Source organism: Entelurus aequoreus, linkage group LG10, assembly GCF_033978785.1.
Source record: "Entelurus aequoreus isolate RoL-2023_Sb linkage group LG10, RoL_Eaeq_v1.1, whole genome shotgun sequence".
Lineage (NCBI taxonomy): Eukaryota > Metazoa > Chordata > Actinopteri > Syngnathiformes > Syngnathidae > Entelurus > Entelurus aequoreus.
The window spans coordinates 20,863,625-20,883,276 of record NC_084740.1 but is presented as its reverse complement, the minus strand read 5'-3'; the positions used below and the strand labels follow the sequence as shown (position 1 = coordinate 20,883,276).

General features: G+C 41.1%; 1 protein-coding gene across 2 annotated transcripts in view; it reads right to left on the bottom strand.

Moving 5' to 3' along the window:
* LOC133658360 (protein jagged-2) overlaps positions 1-18,690 on the bottom strand; it is a 162,413-nt gene extending 143,723 nt beyond the window's left edge. Inside the window, exon 1 of one of the 2 annotated variants that reach the window (XM_062060284.1) lies at positions 18,053-18,690. In XM_062060284.1, coding sequence (XP_061916268.1) covers positions 18,053-18,214 — 162 coding nt within the window. In that variant the 5' untranslated portion in view covers positions 18,215-18,690. The remainder of the gene's footprint in view (positions 1-18,052) is intronic. The other variant, XM_062060283.1, reaches the window with a different exon arrangement.
* Between the last annotated feature and the right edge of the window lie 962 nt (positions 18,691-19,652).

The window sequence follows — 19,652 nt, the reverse complement described above, 5'->3', positions numbered from 1 at the left end:
GGTTTTGGGTATTTGTTCTGTTGTGTTTATGTTGTGTTACGGTGCGGACGTACACCCGAAATGTGTTTGTCATTCCTGTTTGGTGTGGGTTCACAGTGTGGCGCATATTTGTAACAGTGTTAAAGTTGTTTATACGGTCACCCTCAGTGTGACCTGTATGGCTGTTCACCAAGTATGCTTTGCATTCACTTGTATGTGTGTAGAAGCCGCATATATTATGTGACTGGGCCGGCACGCTGTTTGTATGGAGGAAAAGCGGACGTGACGACAGGTTGTAGAGGACGCTAAAGGCAGTGCCTTTAAGACAGTGGTCCCCAACCACCGGGCCGTGGCCCGGTACCGGTCCGCGGACCGATTGGCTGGTCGCGCAAGAAATTAAAAAAAAAAAATAATAATAATTTTTTTTTTTTTTTTAAATCAAAATAAAAAACACAATATATACATTATATGTCAATATAGATCAATACACTCTGCAGTGATACAGTCCGTAAGCACACATGATTGTATTTCTTTATGAAAAAATAAATAAATAAATAACCCCCCCCCCCGGTACGTGGGACAAATTTTCAAGCGTTGACCGGTCCCCACCTACAAAAAGGTTGGGGACCACTGCTTTAAGGCACGCCCCCAATATTGTTGTCCGGGTGGAAATCGGGAGAAATCCGGAAGAATGGTTGCCCCGGGAGATTTTCGGGAGGGGCTCTGAAATTCGGGAGTCTTGGCAAGTATGAGTATTAGCGGTGAATGCACCGCCGCTGTATAATACCGGCGGGCCAGCTCTAATGTTAATTTGATATTGCCTCAAGGGCCAAATGAAATTACACGGCGGGCCAAATTTGGCCCACGGGCCAGAGTTTGACACCCATGCTGTAGACACTTAGCATCATCAACAACAACACTTGTGAATTTGGATTCATTTTATTAATTACAAAAATGTTAGTAGGGGATACATAATATTTCAGTATATTTCTGTGCTGCCATAAAATGTGTCCCCCCCCCCCCCCCAATTTTCCTCAATTGATGTACGAACATCATGTCTTTTAATCTGTAGATACTTAGCATCATCAGCAACACAACTTGGGAATTTATACTCATTTTATTAACAAAAAAAAAGTTAATATGGGATACATAATATTTCAGCATATTTCTGTGCTGCCATAAAATGTGTCCCCCCCCTCTATTTTCCTTAATTGATGTACGAACATCATGTCTTTTAATCTGTAGATACTTAGTTAGCATCACCAACAACAACACTTGTGAATTTGGACTCATGTTATTAATCACAAAAAAGTTAGTAGGGGATACATAATATTTAGGAAACACTTTAGAGGGGTGGTATGGCGTAGTGCAGTGGTCCCCAACCTTTTTGTAACTGTGGACCGCTCAGCGCTTGAAAATTTGTCCCACGGACCGTGGTATTTTTTTTGTTTTGTTTTGTCATAAAAAAATACAATCATGTGTGCTTACGGACTGTATCCCTGCAGACTGTATTGATCTATATTGATATATAATGTTGGAACCAGAAATGTTAATAACAGAAAGAAACAACCCTTTTGGGTGAATGAGTGTGAATGAGGAGGTTTTTTGGGTTGGTGCACTAATTGTGAGTGTATCTTTTGTTTTTTATGTTGATTTAATAAAAAATAAAAAAAAATAATTTCTTGTGCGGCCCGGTACCAATCAATCCACGGACTGGCGTGGTGGGTAGAGCGGCCGTGCCAGAAACCTGAGGGTTGCAGGTTCGCTCCCCGCCTCTTACCATCCAAAATCGCTGCCGTTGTGTCCTTGGGCAGGACACTTCACCCTTGCCCCCGGTGCCGCTCACACCGGTGAATGAATGATGAATGAATGAGTTGTAAAAATGAATGATGGGTCTTCACTTCTCTGTGAAGCACTTTGAGTGCCTAGAAAAGCGCTATATAAATGTAATCCATTAGTATGGGGAACATATTCTAAGTAACAAAGACTTAATTTAGAGTTATTTGGACACTAGGGGAACATATAAGGGTTAGGGTTAGTGTTAGGGTTACTAAGGGGTTAGGGCAGGGGTCGGCAACCCGCGGCTCTAGAGCCGCATGCGGCTCTTTAGCGCCGCCCTAGTGGCTCTCTGAAGCTTTTTCAAAAATGTATGAAAAATGGAAAAAGATGAGGGGGAAAAAAATATATTTTTTGTTTTAATATGGTTTCTGTATGACAAACATGACACAAACCGCCCTAATTGTTATAAATCACACTGTTTATATTAAACATGCTTCACTGATTCGAGTATTTGGCAAGCGCCGTTTTGTCCTACTAATTTTGGCGGTCCTTGAACTCACCTTAGTTTGTTTACATGTATAAGTTTCTCTGACTTTCTAGGACGTGTTTTATGCCACTTCTTTTTCTGTCTCATTTTGTCCACCTCACTTTTAACGTTGTGCATGAATGCACAAAGGTGAGTTTTGTTGATGTTATTGACTCGTGTGGAGTGCTAATCAGACATATTTGGTCACTGCATGACTGCAAGCTAATCGATGCTAACATGCTATTTAGGCTAGCTATATGTACATATTGCATCATTATGCCTCATTTGTAGCTATATTTGAGCTCATTTAGTTTCCTTTAAGTCCTCTTAATTCAATTTATATCTCATGACACACTATCTGTATGTAATATGGCTTTTAATTTGTTGCGGCTCCAGACAGATTTGTTTTTGTATTTTTGGTCCAATATGGCTCTTTCAACATTTTGGGTTGCCGACCCCTGGGTTAGGGTTACTAGGGGGCGGTATAGCTCGGTTGGTAGAGTGGCCGTGCCAGCAGCTTGAGGGTTCCAGGTTTGATCCCCACTTCTGCCATCCTAGTCACTGCCGTTGTGTCCTTGGGCAAGACACTTTACCCACCTGCTCCCAGTGCCACCCACACTGCTTTAAATGTAATTTAGATATTGGGTTTCACTATGTAAAAGCGCTTTGAGTCACTAGAGAAAAGCGCTATATGAATATACTTCACTTCACTTACAAATAAGCAATAATTCTGAGGTTATTAGGGGAAGACTCTTAGGCCATGCAGAATAAGGCATCAATAAGTACTTAATGATGACTAATTAAGAGCCAATATGTTACTAATTTGCATGTTAATAAGAAACTAATTAATGGTGAATATGTTCCCCATACTAAAGTGTTACCAATATTTACAATCATTGACATGGCTAATAACACGGAAGTGCTGCCGCTGTCTGAACAAGGCACATAGCTACGCCCCCATGCACGCTCCCACGGTATGGGATACTAAATATTTCAGGTATACCGAATTTGGTACAATGGACGTAATGGGCACCTCTGCCATGCTGTATATAACTTGAATCCCTGTATTGGCAACTACAATGAGATACAAAGGTAAGAATAAAGCTTCTTATAGACGCCAGCATTCATAAGTCAGTCAGCCAACTGAGAGGGAGTATTGATGGAAGGACTTCAAGCTCCTGTGCAACATAATCCTATGATTATCTCCTCATTTTCATCTATTTTCTTTTCTCCTCCCGTGTGTCACGACCGGTCCCGGACTTTTTTTTTTTCACCCTCCTCCTCTTTCCTCTACATGGGAACAGGCTGGAAGGATCCTCCTGCCATTTCTCTTTTCTCTGACTAGTTCTTCTCTCACCATTTTTCTTTTCATTCACCTCCCTACACACACACACACACACACACACACACACACACACACACACACACACACACACACACACACACACACACACACACACACACACACACGCACACACACACACACACACATTCTTGTATTTGTTACCTTCTTGAGACCTCCGAAAAATGCCTACCTCTTTAAGACCACCATATAAAGACTTGTATTTACAACATTAATAATATATACATACTATGCAAATATATGTGAAAAATGAGTTGGAATTTCACAAGAAAAAGGTCAAAATTTCACAAGAAAATTGTAGAATTTTGGCAGTATTGTAATAAAAGTCGTAATTTTACTCAACGCAAGTCAACATTTTACAAGAAAAACTGAACATTTGTGCAATGTTATGATAAAAGTTGGAATTTTACTCAATGACAGTCACAGTTTTACAAGAAAAGCTTAACATTTTGACAATGTTTTTAAAAGAGTCGTAATTTTACTCGACAAAAGTCACAATTTTATAAGAAAACTTTAAAATGTTGGCAATATTATAATAATAATCGGAATTTTACTTGGCAAAATTATGACAAATGTCATAATTTTACTCAAAAATGTCACTATTTTACAAGAACAACAAAAACATTGGCAATTTTGTGATAAAAGTCAGAATTTTATACGACAAATGTCACAGTTTTGCATTAAAAAGTCCAAATTTTACATGAAAAAGTAATAATTTTACGAGTAAATATTGCATTATTACAGAAACAGAAAGAATATGAGAAATTGTTCCCAATTGTATAAGAAAAAAAGTCGACACATTGTGAGAAAAATACTGCTTTTAGTTCATTTTTGTTGTTGTTGAATTTTTTGTTTGTAATTGGTTTTTAATCTTCATTATTTACTTCAAGTATATACAGTATGTGTCTATATACATGTTTATTTTATTGTTAATTTTGGCAAGAGGGGGAGCACTTCAAATTTTTACACACACTTATTTCATATGTTGACCAGGGGGGGAGCACTTTTAAAAGCGACACAGTCAATTTGAAAAATCCCTCCTTTTTGGGACCACCCTCATTTTGATAGATGTCACCAGCAGGGGTGCAAATGAGACATGTCTATTAGATGCAATGTTATTGGGACCATGATTTATGTCATCACTTGTTCACACCTCCTCATATGGAAGATACTTTTCCTTCTTCATGTCTCAAGAAGGGTAGAAATACAAGAACACACACACACACACACACACACACCCACACCCACTCAGTCAAGCTTAACAAGACCCCCTGAGAGTCTCGGAGCAGCAGGGTCAGGTGTATGTTTGGGTGTGTGTGTGTGTGTGTGTGTGTGTGTGTGTGTGTGTGTGTGTGTGTGTGTGTGTGTGTGTGTGTGTGTGTGTGTGTGTGTGTGTGTGTGTGTGTGTGTGTGTGTGTGTGTGTGTGTGTGTGTGTGTGTGTGTGTGTGTGTGTGTGTGTGTGTGTGTGTGTGTGTGTGTGTATTTAGTGCTGCTATGAAATAATGGTTTTGGATTCCAAAAAAGGTTGAGAAAAATGAAGTCATCTCCGATTGCAATCAACATTTCATTAAGTAATGAAGCTCATTCATTTGTGCGAAGCGTTCTTGCGCAACACTGAACTAAAGATAGCTTGTTAAGAGTTGTAATCACTAACCCCCCGCAGTGTTGTGCAATTAATCATGGCAATACGACGTGACACACAAACAAATAATCAGTTTGTGTGTGTGTGTGTGTGTGTGTGTGTGTGTGTGTGTGTGTGTGTGTGTGTGTGTGTGTGTGTGTGTGTGTGTGTGTGTGTGTGTGTGTGTGTGTGTGTGTGTGTACTGTAGACCTAAATTTGAACCACAACAACATCGCATTATTTAGTCACACAATGGACAATCTACACCAGGATTTTTCATCGGTTTCTGGTCTAAGGATCCCTAGCCAGATCCCCGAAACTGACGAACAGACAAAACGGGGACACCACATATTCTGTAGTAATCTAGCTATCCATCAGCACTTTATAGGTTAAATGCATATTTTAGGAATTTTTCAGCTTGCCTTAAACTCCATTCCTTTTTTCTAGTAATGCCCCGAGCAGCTGGGAGATGAGATAGGGGGATCAGCGGTCCAGAAGGGGCAAATCATGGGGTGGGGGGGGTGGGGGTTAAAGAGGTCCGCATCAAAAGGCTTGTGAAGATATAGTGGCGCTCGTCATCACTCTGCATCCTCTTTGGGTCTCCTTTAGGAGTCCTTCCCAGCATTCCAGTATTTCAGCCCTGAAGATGCCATCCACCCAGGCACTGGACCTAAAAACACGGGGGGGGGAAACCCAATATTCCAAAAGCTGCTCCTTGCAGCGTAGAATCTGTTTAAACACGCAAAGTGTGTTCCAAGCAGTTTCCCACCTAGGCCTTCTCACTTCAATGATGACCTCTCAAAATACCGTCATTTACCTCGGGGTGTGGGTGGACAACAAGCTGGACTGGACTGTTAACACGGACCACTTGTACAGGAAAGGACAGAGCAGGCTGTACTTCCTGAGGAGGCTGCACTCCTTCAACATCTGTAAAAAACTCTTGTGGATGTACTACCAGTCTGTGGTTGCCAGTGTTCTGTACTACATCGCGGTGTGTGGGGGGGGCAGTATATCTAAGAAGGACAGCTCCAGACTGGAGAAACTGATCAGGCAGGCCGGTTCTACGATCGGAATAAAACTGGACTCACTGGTGACGGTGGCAGAGAAGAGGACTGTGGAAAAACTAGTGAGCATCCTGGATGATGCCAGTCACCCTCTGCATACCGTTATCAGTAGCCAGAGGAGCCTGTTCAGTGCTAGACTGCTTCATCCCAAGTGCAGGACTAATAGACTAAAAAACTCCTTTGTCCCACACGCCATTAGACTGTACAACTCCTCTCTGGGGGGGAGGGGGGTACTAGAATGACAGGGGATGCAAAACAATAACAGTGCAATACTTTTTCATAACATGATCACTACTGCCTAGTTTCTCTTGTTATATTCTTATTTTACTGTTATATTTCTTATTCTCATTGTTGCTTTTTATTTGTATTCTTATTGTAATATTTTTCTATTTTGTTTCCATTCATACCTCCATTATTTACTTTTTACTTTTTAAATTCAATCTCAATTCTGTACACTGCTGCTGGAATTTAAATTTTCCTGAAGGAATCAATAAAGTACTATCTATCTATCTATCTATGTCACCACATGACCATTGCTGGAGAAATACTATACAGCAGGGGTGCTCACACTTTTTCTGCAGGCAAGCTACTTTTCAATTGATCAAGTCGTGGGGATCTACCTCATTCATATATATAATTTATATTTACTTATTTATGAAATATATGTTTTGTTAACAAGTTAAAGGTGTTTAATGATAATGCAAGCATGTTTAACACATATAGTTAATATTGTTAATAAATTAAAGGTGTTTAATGATAATACAAGAATGTTTAAAGATTAAAGATTAAAGTACCAATGATTGTCACACACACACTAGATGTGTATTGTTAACATGTTAAAGGTGTTTAAAGATAATGCAAGCATGTTTAACACATATACTTAATATTGTTAACAAGTTAAAGGTGTTTAATGACAATACAAGCATGTTTAACACATAGTTAATATTGTTAACAAGTTAAAGGTGTTTAAAGATAATGCAAGCATGTTTAACACATATACTTAATATTGTTAACAAGTTAAAGGTGTTTAATGACAATACAAGCATGTTTAACACATATAGTTAATATTGTTAACAAGTTAAAGGTGTTTAAAGATAATGCAAGCATGTTTAACACATATACTTAATATTGTTAACAAGTTAAAGGTGTTTAAAGATAATGCAAGCATGTTTAACACATATAGTTAATATTATTAATAAGTTAAGGGAGTTTAATGATAATACATGCATGTTTAACACATATAGATTCCTTTATTTCATGAAGACAAGAATATAAGTTGGTGTATTACCTGATTCTGATGACTTGCTTTGATTAGAATCAGACAGTAGTGCTGATAACGTCCGCATTTTTAAATGGAGGAGAAAAAAAGTCCTCCTTTCTGTCCTATGCCAAATGAGTGGTTGGTTTTTGTCATCTTATTTGTCCAGCTTCCATACTCCTTTTTATACACTTTACAAGAAATACATTGGCGGCAAACTCCGTAGCTTGCTAGCTTGTGCACGCCAGCTTTCTGAGACTCTTAGCGCAGGCAGGATGAAGTCGAGCTTTTATTGTGAAGGCAGGAACCGTGCAGTCGGTCTTTGGAGTTTTGACGACAAGTACGGCGCCAGAGTCTGTTGAAATAAAAAGTGTTTCTCGCCTTCCTGTCGGTAATTTTTGTCTTAATAATGAGCTGGCAGCAGCCAGCATCATCTCAGAAGACCCTCGGGTGCTGTGAATGTCAATCAAGTGACGAAAGTGACGTCATAGTGAAGAATTATGATCGCTAATTTTTAGGACTATTTTTTTAATGCCTGGCTGGCGAACGACTGACACACCCTGCGCGATCGACCGGTAGATTGCGATCGACGTAATGAGCACCCCTGCTATACAGGAACACATTTACTGTGCATTGAAGCACATCAACAGTGTACAAAACGGGTTATTTAATCGCCGACATGGTCTCACAAGCTGTAGTTTCCCTTTAAATATCCTGGCCTCGCAAATATATATCCGCCACCTAATCAACGCTTTGTTCTCCTTCTCTGTGGGTCAACACTTCCTGCTTCATGCTAAATTGCAACTTGTGATTGGATACTCACTTTGGAATGACAAGTGAGTATCCAATCACAGTCTCGTTAACATCAGGCTACCTAGATAGGCTACTGTCAACAACTTGTGATCTGATTGGCTATCGCAACTGTCTATCAACTGTATGTGTTCTCAAATTTACCCGCTAACGGTGCCGATGGGTATCCAATCACAGGAGGCGTAAATGTCACGTTCAACCTTAGGCCAGCTAGAAGGCCTTACTGACAACAACTCCTGATCTGATTGGCTATGGCAATTATCTATCAACTGTATGTGCCCATTCACTTACAGTGCACACACATTGTTGATTCTGAAGGCAGATTTGGTACAGCATGGCAACATAAGCTAGTTGAATTCTGATTGGATAAAAAATCTATAACCTAAAACAACAGCACTGGAAGGAGCTTAATATGACATGAAGAGAATATGAATACTTTTATATGTTTAGGGAAAGTAAATAACTTGTATCTTTAATTATGATCGTGATTTCTGGTTATGTTAGGCCAGCAGAGAAGTCCTTGCTGGCCCTGACGGCACACCACTGGATCCAAGTAAAGCCAGATGTTTCCAACAGCAGCCCATTGTCAAACCTTCTTGTCACCACCTACACAAAAGTGTTGATCTTAAACTAGCAGATGGATTTGGAATCTGAAAATCACAGAGAGGTTGAAGTCCACCGTTGAATTTGTATCATTTACAGCAGGGGTGTCAAACTCATTTTAGATGGGGGGCCACATGGAGAAAAATCTACTCCCAAGTGGGCCGGACTGGTAAAAGCATGGCACGATAACTTAAAAATAAAGACAACTTCAGGTTGTTTTCTTTGTTTAAAAATAGAACATGCACATTCTGAAAAAGGTTTTTTTACACTTGCATATTGTGCGGTTAGTAGTATTTTCTCTTTATTTGTCGTTATTCATATTTTCAGAATACATTTAATTTAATTAATTCAATTTAATGTTCACCAGTCAACTCATTGGTGTTAATTTTCAATCTATCAAGATAGAAAAATAATATCAAAATCAAATTACAGGATGTCATTTATGTAGTTTGCTCATTTTCCTCGACTGGTGCACTAACATCATGTGGTTTATTTTGTACATATGTAGCATCATCTGCAAAGATACTGTCATGATCTGTGGTCTGGATCATGTTTTTGTTATTTTCTGTTAGTTTTAAGACTCCAAAGTTCCTGTTTTTGTGCACCCTTGTTTGTTTTAGTTTCCATGACGACTTATGATTTTCACCTGCCTCTTGCGTTCGGGACACACCTGTCTCTAATGAAGAGACCAGTATTTAAGCCTGTCTTTGCCTGTCAGTCGGGCTGGCGTCATTGCTTGTGTCATGCCATTGTTTGCTTCATGCCTTGCCCAGTAAGTTTTGTTTGTTCATGCCACAGTTAGTGAGTTTTTGCCCTGTCCATAGTTTATGCTAAGTGTTAGCTTTTGTTTTCTGCGCTAAGTTGTGCCTTCGCCTTGTGCGCCTTGTTTGTTTGTACCTATTTGAGAGTCAAGATTAAATCATGTTTTCAAGTCCTGTCAGGAATAGTCCATTTGTGTCCTAGGAGAACAAACCTCGCAGTAAGCTGCAAAAACCCCCCCGTTATGACAGAATGACGCCAGCTATCCGTTCTTCCTCAACCGACACTGAGGAGGTGTTACGTGCTATGGAGCGCCAGGACCTGATGTGGGGTCCTAATGGCAAGTTGATCCCCATCAGCTCCGTGTGGCCCGGGGACGTTGCCGCGCCGCCGCAGTACCGGAAGCGCCGGCAAAGACGGGAGCAGTCCAGAAGGGCTTCTCCTAGCCGTCAGGACGCGTCGCTCCCGCAAGCTCCTCCTCCTCCGGACCGAAGCAAGCGGCAGGCAGCCCAGCCGCCTTGCGGTGACGTCACATCGTCCTCTGCTGATGACATCATGGACCAGGATTTGTTTTTTCTGAATTCTGTTTCTTTTTGTCAGCCTTCCCCAAGAGACGCTAGCTCCATGATAAGACATTATCAAAACATGTTCTTGGAAGTCAGAGCTAGTCAGTCACAATCACATCCGGATTTCCAAGCCCCGCCCACGTCACAGACTTTTTCCTCTGGTCCTCCCACACAACCGCAGGGGGGGATAGAGGAAGACTTTTTGGACAATTTAAAGACCCACTCTTAAATACGGTTCAAGACCGCGAGGAGCGCGTTTGGTATCCGCTCCTTGAGGGGGGGGGGCTAGGGCCGGGAGCTGTGCTAGTGGGGTGGCTCAGCTGCGCCCAGCCAGGCAGCAACCTCCAGCCCGTCCACCACCACCAATCCATCGGCATGTCAAGTCACAACCTCCAGTGAGGCCACCTCCACCAAAGTCATGGCTAGCAACACTTCCTGCTCCACGGCTAGTGACCTTTCCTGCTCCACGGCTAGCAACCTTTCCTGCTCCACGGCTAGCAACCGTTCCTGATCCAAGGCTAGCACCTGCACCTGCTCAAAGGCTGGCACCCCTTTTCCTGCTTCAAGTCGTTTTCACTGAGGGCCACATGGCAGTTATGTTTGGCTTCAGAGGGCCGCTTCTAACATTGAATGCTATTATTACATTATTTTTTGATGCATTTTATTAGTCCATTTTTTTTTAAACTCAAATGTCAAAAAAATATGGTAAATTGCAATAATTTCAGTGTATGTTACTGTAAATGGAAAAACAGTATTGCTGTTTTTATGGTAAAAAAAAAAAAAAAAAAAAGGCATCTCAGTTGTCAGAATTTTCAGTTGCCAGAATTTGTTTTTTTTTACTGTGAATAAAAAAAAATGCAATTTTACAGTACAATTTTGGCACCTGAGCTGCCAGTTTGTTTTTATTTTTACCGCAAATCAACAACTGCAGTATTACTGTAAATGCCAAAAAAACACCACCGTTTATTACAGTAAAAAAAAGTACTGTTTTTTCATTTAGAGCAGTGGTCCCCAACCACTGTGACGCATTTGCTACCGGGCTGCACAGAAACACTAATTAATTTATAAACTAACGCATTTTCTCCAACTTAACTTTGGCCTGTCCCACTAAACACTAATAAGCTTGTTAATAGATGTTTATTACTCCTTTCTTATAGTACATGGGACAATGCACATTAACGGACATATAAAATGTTAATGTGACAGATTGTAGCTAAAGGACAATTTTTTTTGCTGTTTTTATCTGCCACACGTAAAGTAGAAAGCCGGTCCGTGAAAATAATGCATACATTAAACCGCTCCCTGGTGGGAAAAAAGGTTGGGGAACCCTGATTTAGAGAAAAATGCTGTAAAAACCACAGTAAATTTCACAATTTGACCATGAAATCTATTGCTACTTTTACATTGCACAATTTGATGGATAACTTGCTTTGAAATTATTATTATTAGTATTTATTTCTATTTAAAAATGGTCTGAATGTTTGATCATATATTTTTGCATAATTAGACAATATTTAAGTTAACATAATTTGAGATTACATGGAGTACATTTTTTTTTCTCCCAAAATAGAAAGAATACATTTAGTAAGAAAAGTCACAGTAGTTTATTGATACATATTATTTCCAGGACAAGTTTGACACTTGTGTGTTAGATGATAGAAACTAAGACACAGTCTTTCCTTCTGCTCCATGCCACAGCCTCACAAATAAATCCCTTTGGTGGTGAAGACTTTAGTCAAGCAGCACTACATATGTGGTTTGTTGGCATACTAATGACAGTAAGGACACATAAGGACCTTTGTTCTCACCACAGTTACATTTCACTGCAATCTGGCTGTCCGGGAGGGAACACGGCGCCGAAAGGAGCGCTTGTGTCCTTGAATGAGTCGCATGAATTCAACACATTCACACGGCATCTTGGCATTAATGACTTGATTTTTTTTTTTTTTTTTTTTTTTTTTTTTTGCACACGTTCAATGTTGTCTGCTTGGTTGCTGTGGAAACTGCCGTAATGTTGCTGGCTGTCCTCGCAGCATCGGCGTTCATAAACTCACCAAAAGGTGTTGAGCTGCTACCAACTGTGGCTACCGTTTGGTGCTTTTTAGCAACAAAAAAGAAATGGTAGACGTGGCAAGTGTGCCTTTCACACAGCCACTGTCCTGCCTCTGTATATTATAAAGGCGGAAATGTCCATTCATGCATCATTCTTAGCAGTGTGGAAGAGATTGACTGACTTTTCTGACCGTACCCGTGTCAAGCATCTCACCAAATGTCCCACATGTGACATGCTCATCTTTCAAAATTGGTAATATTCGCCTAAATCAGGCCTGGGAAATTATTTTGACTCGAGGGGCCAAATCTTTCAGTCTACACGTGCTTTGTGGACTTGGAGAAGGCATTCGACCGTGTCCCTCGAGAAGTCCTGTGCTTAGAGAATATGAGGTATCGGACTGTCTGATTGTGGCGGTCCGCTCCCTGTATGATCAGTGTCAGAGCTCGGTCCGCATTGCCGGCAGTAAGTCGGACCCGTTTCCAGTAGGGGTTGGACTCCGCCAAGGCTGCCCTTTGTCACCGATTCTGTTCATAACTTTTATGGACAGAATTTCTAGGCGCAGTCAAGGCGTTGAGGGGATCCGGTTTGGTGGCTGCACGATCAGGTCTCTGCTTTTTGCAGATGATGTGGTCCTGATGGCTTCATCTGGCCAGGATCTTCAGCTCTCACTGGATCGGTTCGCAGCCGAGTGTGAAGCGACTGGGATGAGAATCAGCACCTCTAAGTCCGAGTCCATGGTTCTCGCCCGGAAAAGGGTGGAGTGCCATCTCCGGGTTGCCCCAATTGGAGGAGTTCAAGTACCTCGGAGTCTTGTTCACGAGTGAGGGAAGAGTGGATCGTGAGATCGACAGGCGGATCGGTGCGGCGTCTTCAGTAATGCGGACGCTGTATCGATCCGTTGTGGTGAAGAAGGAGCTGAGCCGGAAGGCAAAGCTGTCAATTTACCGGTCGATCTACGTTCCCATCCTCACCTATGGTCATGAGCTTTGGGTTATGACCGAAAGGACAAGATCACGGGTACAAGCGGCCGAAATGAGTTTCCTCCGCCGGGTGGCGGGGCTCTCTCTTAGAGATAAGGTGAGAAGCTCTGCCATCCGGGGGGAGCTCAAAGTAAAGCCGCTGCTCCTCCACATGGAGAGGAGCCAGATGAGGTGGTTCGGGCATCTGGTCAGGATGCCACCCGAACGCCTCCATAGAGAGGTGTTTAGGGCACGTCCGACCGGTAGGAGGCCACGGGGAAGACCCAGGACACGTTAGGAAGACTATGTCTCCCGGCTGGCCTAGGAACGCCTCAGGATCCCCCAGGAAGAGCTGGACGAAGTGGCTGGGGAGAGGGAAGTCTGGGCTTCCCTGCTTAGGCTGCTGCCCCCGCGACCCGATCTCGAATAAGCAGAAGAAGATGGATGGATGGATGGAGCCAAATTTTGAGAAAAAAATGTGCAATAAGGTGCTTTTGGTAGCCATCCACAAGCTTCTGCTTGACTTTTTGACCACTCCTCTTGACAAAATTGGTGCAGTTCAGCTAAATGTGTTGCTTTTCTGACATGGACTTGTTTCTTCAGCATTGTCCACACGTTTAAGTCAGGACTTTGGGAAGGCCATTCTAATACCTTCATTCTAGCCTGATTCAGCCATTCCTTTACTACTTTTGAGGTGTGTTTGGGGTCATTGTCCTGTTGGAACACCCAACTGCGCCCAAGACCCAACCTCTGGGTATGGTGGCCAAACAGCTCAATTTTTGTTTCATCTGACATCACATGGACAAAGATAAGACCTTCTGGAGGAAAGTTCTGTGGTCAGATGAAACAAAAATTTAGTTGTTTGGCCACAATACCCAGCAATATGTTTGGAGGAGAAAAGGTGAGGCCTTTAATCCCAGGAACACCATTCCTACCGTCAAACATGGTGGTGTTAGTATTATGCTCTGGGCCTGTTTTGCTGCCGATGGAACTGGTGCTTTACAGAGAGTAAATGGGACAATGAAAAAGGAGGATTACCTCCAAATTCTTCAGGACAAGCTAAAATCATCAGCCCGGAGGTTGGGTCTTGGGCACAGTTGGGTGTTCCAACAGGACAATGACCCCAAACACACCTCAAAAGTGGTAAAGGAATTACTAAATCAGGCTAGAATGAAGGTTTTAGAATGACCTTCCCAAAGTCCTGACTTAAACGTGTGGACAATGCTGAAGAAACAAGTCCATGTCAGAAAACCAACACATTTAGCTGAACTGCACCAATTTTGTGGTCAAAAATTCAAGCAGAAGCTTGTGGATGGCTACCAAAAGCGCCTTATTGCAGTGAAACTTGCCAAGGGACATGTAAGTAAATATTAACATTGCTGTATGTATACTTTTGACCCAGCAGATTTGCTCACATTTTCAGTAGACCCATAATAAATTCATAAAAGAAGCAAACTTAATGAATGTTTTTTGTGACCAACAAGTATGTGCTCCAATCACTCTATCACAAAAAAATAAGAGTTGTAGAAATGATTGGAAACTCAAGACAGCCATGACATGATGTTCTTTACAAGTGTATGTACACTTTTGACCACCACTGTACTGTATATGTAAGCTGTGAAAATCTGCTGTACAGTATGTGTGCGTGGGCCCTATTTTTAGGAACACTAATACAAAACTTCACAATGTCTGATTGAAAGCTAAAAACGTTATGACAGACCGCCTTAAAAAATGGAATGGAATTTTAAGTTTTTTTACTGAATGAGACACCCAGAATGTACATGAAAATAAAGAATGTGGGATTTACAATATTAACTATGAAGGATAAAACACTGAATATTGACAACATATGAACGTCACACACCCTCTCCATCCACATATTTTACAATCAACAAAAATGCAACAAACACAGCGAAATATGAACACGAAGGGTAAAAAAACCCCACCTACAATCTGATATATGTGATATATCACTAAGCTTTAGAACTTTGTTGTAAAAATCTCCTTCCACGTCTGTCCCTGACACCCACATTTCAGGCTCTGGAAACACTCTGTGGAAACGCTCCCCACCCACACTGCTTGGTGCCTCGTCTGAGCTGCTGTGACTTACATTACCATAGTAACTAATTAGATGACCATAGTAACTAATTAGATGACCATATTAACTAATTAGATTACCACAGCAACTAATTAGCTGCCTATAGTAACTAATTAGATGACCATAGTAACTAGTTAGATGACCATAGTAACTAATTAGATGACTATAGTAACTAATAAGATGACCATAGTAACTAATTAGATTACCACAGCAACTAATTAGATGACTATAGTAACTAATTAGATGACCATAGTAACTAATTAGATGACCATAGTAACTAGTATATCATGCAGATTCCAAGCATTGAAAGACTTAGTATAGTTGAAGACTTACAGTCATTAGAAAACATCACTGCACATCATAATGGCAGCTACACTTTACATCTTGAACATGTAAATAAATTATTTGGGAATGTCCGGCGGGCCAGATTGAAAAGCTTAACGGGCCGCATGCGGCCACCAGGCCTTAATTTGCCCAGGTCTGGCCTAAATCGTACAGTTTTTACACTTTTGAATGCACAAAACTTGATCTAAACTTTCCGCAGGGACAGCTGAACCTTCACATTATAATTGCCTTGCATGCAGAAACATGTGGGCATGTCCGGATGACCCATCTGAAAAGCTGTGATTGTGTGTGTGGTCGGAGAATGCAAGGAGTGGAGAGAGTTGCTGCTCAGCTGTGGACACACACACACACACGCACACACACACACTATGGATTCGCACGCCCCGTAGTTTGCTGGACTTTGGCCTGCGGGTCTTTGCACACACCCTGGACTACACAGATGCTGCGTGTGTTTAGTGTTAATAGAACACATCTGCAATTACACTGGCATATGTGAGTGCACATACATACATACACACACACACACACACACACACACACACACACACACACACACACACACAGGGCTGCCTCACATCACAGGCATCTTTGAAAGCTGTGCAATACGTGCAGTATAAAGTCAGGGTTGTTCTGCATTCATTCTTCTGCAGTTTTCCCCCCAAAAAAGCCTTGGAACACCTGACTTAAGTACCATGCTGTCAACCTCCCTTCCCGATGCCTTAGAATCTTTGCCATGGCGATCGATGTGCGTACATATAAATAGTATCCTAACAATAGACGATGCACCAATCAGCAAGAACAAGATAGGTATAGGCTACACAATTCAACGAAATTCGGCCTTTACAAAGACAATAATGCCCATTTCTGATTGATTGCAAACCACAATAACAAACGTTTGTTTATCGAGCTTAAGTCCGACACACATGCCATACATCCTGACAATTGTTTTTAATGTATAAAAAAAAGTCATAAAGCATACAATGCGCATCTTTTTTACACACACACACACACAGACACACACACACACATACACTTATAGACATATATAAATACACACACATATATATATATATATATATATATATATATATATATACACATATAAAACCCACAAATTCTTATTGTTATATATACACATACACACACATATATACTCTCATACACACACACACACGCAGGCATGCACACACACACCCACACACATTTGGACATACAGGTATATAAATACACACACATACATATATACACACACAAATTGTTATTGTTATATATACATACACACACATATATATACATACACACAAACCACAAATTGTTATATATACACAGGGACAAGCGGTAGAAAATGGATGGATGGATACACACACACATGCACACACACACACTCACACACATATAGACATATATAAATACACACACATACATATATACACACAAATTGTTATTGTTGTATATACATACACACACACATATATATACATACATACATATACATACACACAAACCACAAATTGTTATATATATATACACACACCCACACTCACACACATATAGACATATATAAATACACACACATACATATTTACACACACAAATTGTTATTGTTATATATATATATATATACACACACACATATACATACATATACACATACACACAAACCACAAATTGTTATATATACATACAAACACACACGCGCAGGCATGCACACACACACACAAATATATATACATATATAAATACACACATACATATATACACACACACATATATACTGTGTATATATAGTGCATATATATATATATATATATATATATATATATATATATATATATATATATATATATATACATATATATATACACACACACATACAAACAACCCATATATATATATAGACAGACATACAGACACACACACACACACACACATACATACATACATACATACATACATACATACATACATACATACATACATACATATATATATATATATATATATATATATATATATATATATATATATATATATATATATATATTTGTATATGTGTGTGTGTATTAATCCCACATTGTATGATGATGTTAGCAGCCATGCAGTCACTACATGCTTGATTGGGCTGCAACAACAGGTGGGCAGCACAAAGAGAGAAAATGGAGGACTATATAAAAGGTGCTGTGTGCACATATATACATACAAGTAAACAAGTGTTAAAAGTCAGCTGCTTAAAGTGCAGCCCGATATAGCACTTAATTATCGGCTTACCTGTGGTTGCACGGTCAAGGTGGCGAGGAAAAAGAGAGCCCGCGGCAGGTGGAGGGTACCCGGGTGTCGGTCACTCCTGCTCCCGGTGACGCTCCTCGGCTCCGGGCGACTTGTGTCCGGCTCCATCCCCGCTTTGGAGGCGAGGAGACCCTCTCCTCTCATTCCAAGAATCACGGACACTCCCCTGAAGGTCCCGCGTCACTTCATCTCTGCTCGGATTAATCGCGCACACACCTGCACCTCCACCTCCCGGTCCCTGAAGGCGTCACTGTGTTTGTCCGTGCACGCACCGCCTATGGTCCTCCCTCACCGCGTGTGTCCGTGAACGCACCGCAGGGTTTACGACGCTTTAAAAAATGTCCACCGGACTTCAACTCTCATCCTAATTAGGCGACACTCTGGCTTTCTTTGCTTTTTAGGCCGACCGACATGATCACACTATTAAAAATGAATAAAAGTTAGTTGTCTTCGCGCACCTATAATCCAAAAAGGTATGCAGCGGACACGAAGCCTGGCGTGTGGGAACAATGAGGGAGGAAAGGGAGAAGGAGAGCATGGAGGGTGTGTCTTCAGTATCCGTCTGTCAGCTCCTGTCCGGAACATTCCCGGCTATGACCAAAGTTCCTTTCCCTTTTTGTCTGTGTGACATGCAAACTTTACTTCTTTACAGGTCACGTTTACGCATTTGGTCAGGGGTGTCCAAAGTGCGGCGCGGGAGCCATTTGGGGCCCCATAGCTCGTTTTTAATGGCTCGCGAAAACATTCTGAAGATAAAAAAACAAAAACGTTATGCACAAAAAAAGCAAAGGAAAAAAAATTGGTATCTGCCCCAATCCCTCTCAAAAAATGGGTGTTGATAACCAAAGTGTGCGTCTTACCGTAGGCATAGGCACCGTCTACATTTCTGCCAGTGGGTGCTCGGTGTGTGCGTGTATTAGTGTTGTCCCCATACCGATATTTTGGTACGGGTACCAAAACTATTTCGGCACTTTTCGGTACTTTTCTAAATAAAGGGGACCACAAAAAATTTCATTATTGGCTATATTTTAACAAAAAAATGTAGGGTACATTAAACATATGTTTATTATTGCAAGTTTGTCCTTAAATAAAATAGTGAACATACTACACGACTTGTCTATTAGTAGTAAGTAAACAAACAAAAACTCCTAATTAGTCTGCTGACATATGCAGTAACATATAGTGTAATTTATCTACCTATTATTTTGACAAGTGGTAGAAAATGAATTATTAATCTACTTGTTCATTTACATCTGGTCAGGATGCCACCTGAACGCCTCCCTAGGGAGGTGTTTAGGGCACGTTCGACCGGTAGGAGGCCACAGGGAAAACCCAGGACACGTTGGAAAGACTGGCCTGGGAACGCCTCGGGATCCCCCGGGAAGAGCTGGACGAAGTGGCTGGGGAGAGGAAAGTCTGGGTTTCCCTGCTTAGGCTGCTGTCCCTGCGACCCAACCTCGGATAAGTTAAAGTTAAAGTACCACAGATTAATGCCACAAATTAATCCCACATAACAAACACCTCCCCCCTCTAGTCCATATAACCCGCCAATACAAATCAAACACCCACACAACCCACTCAA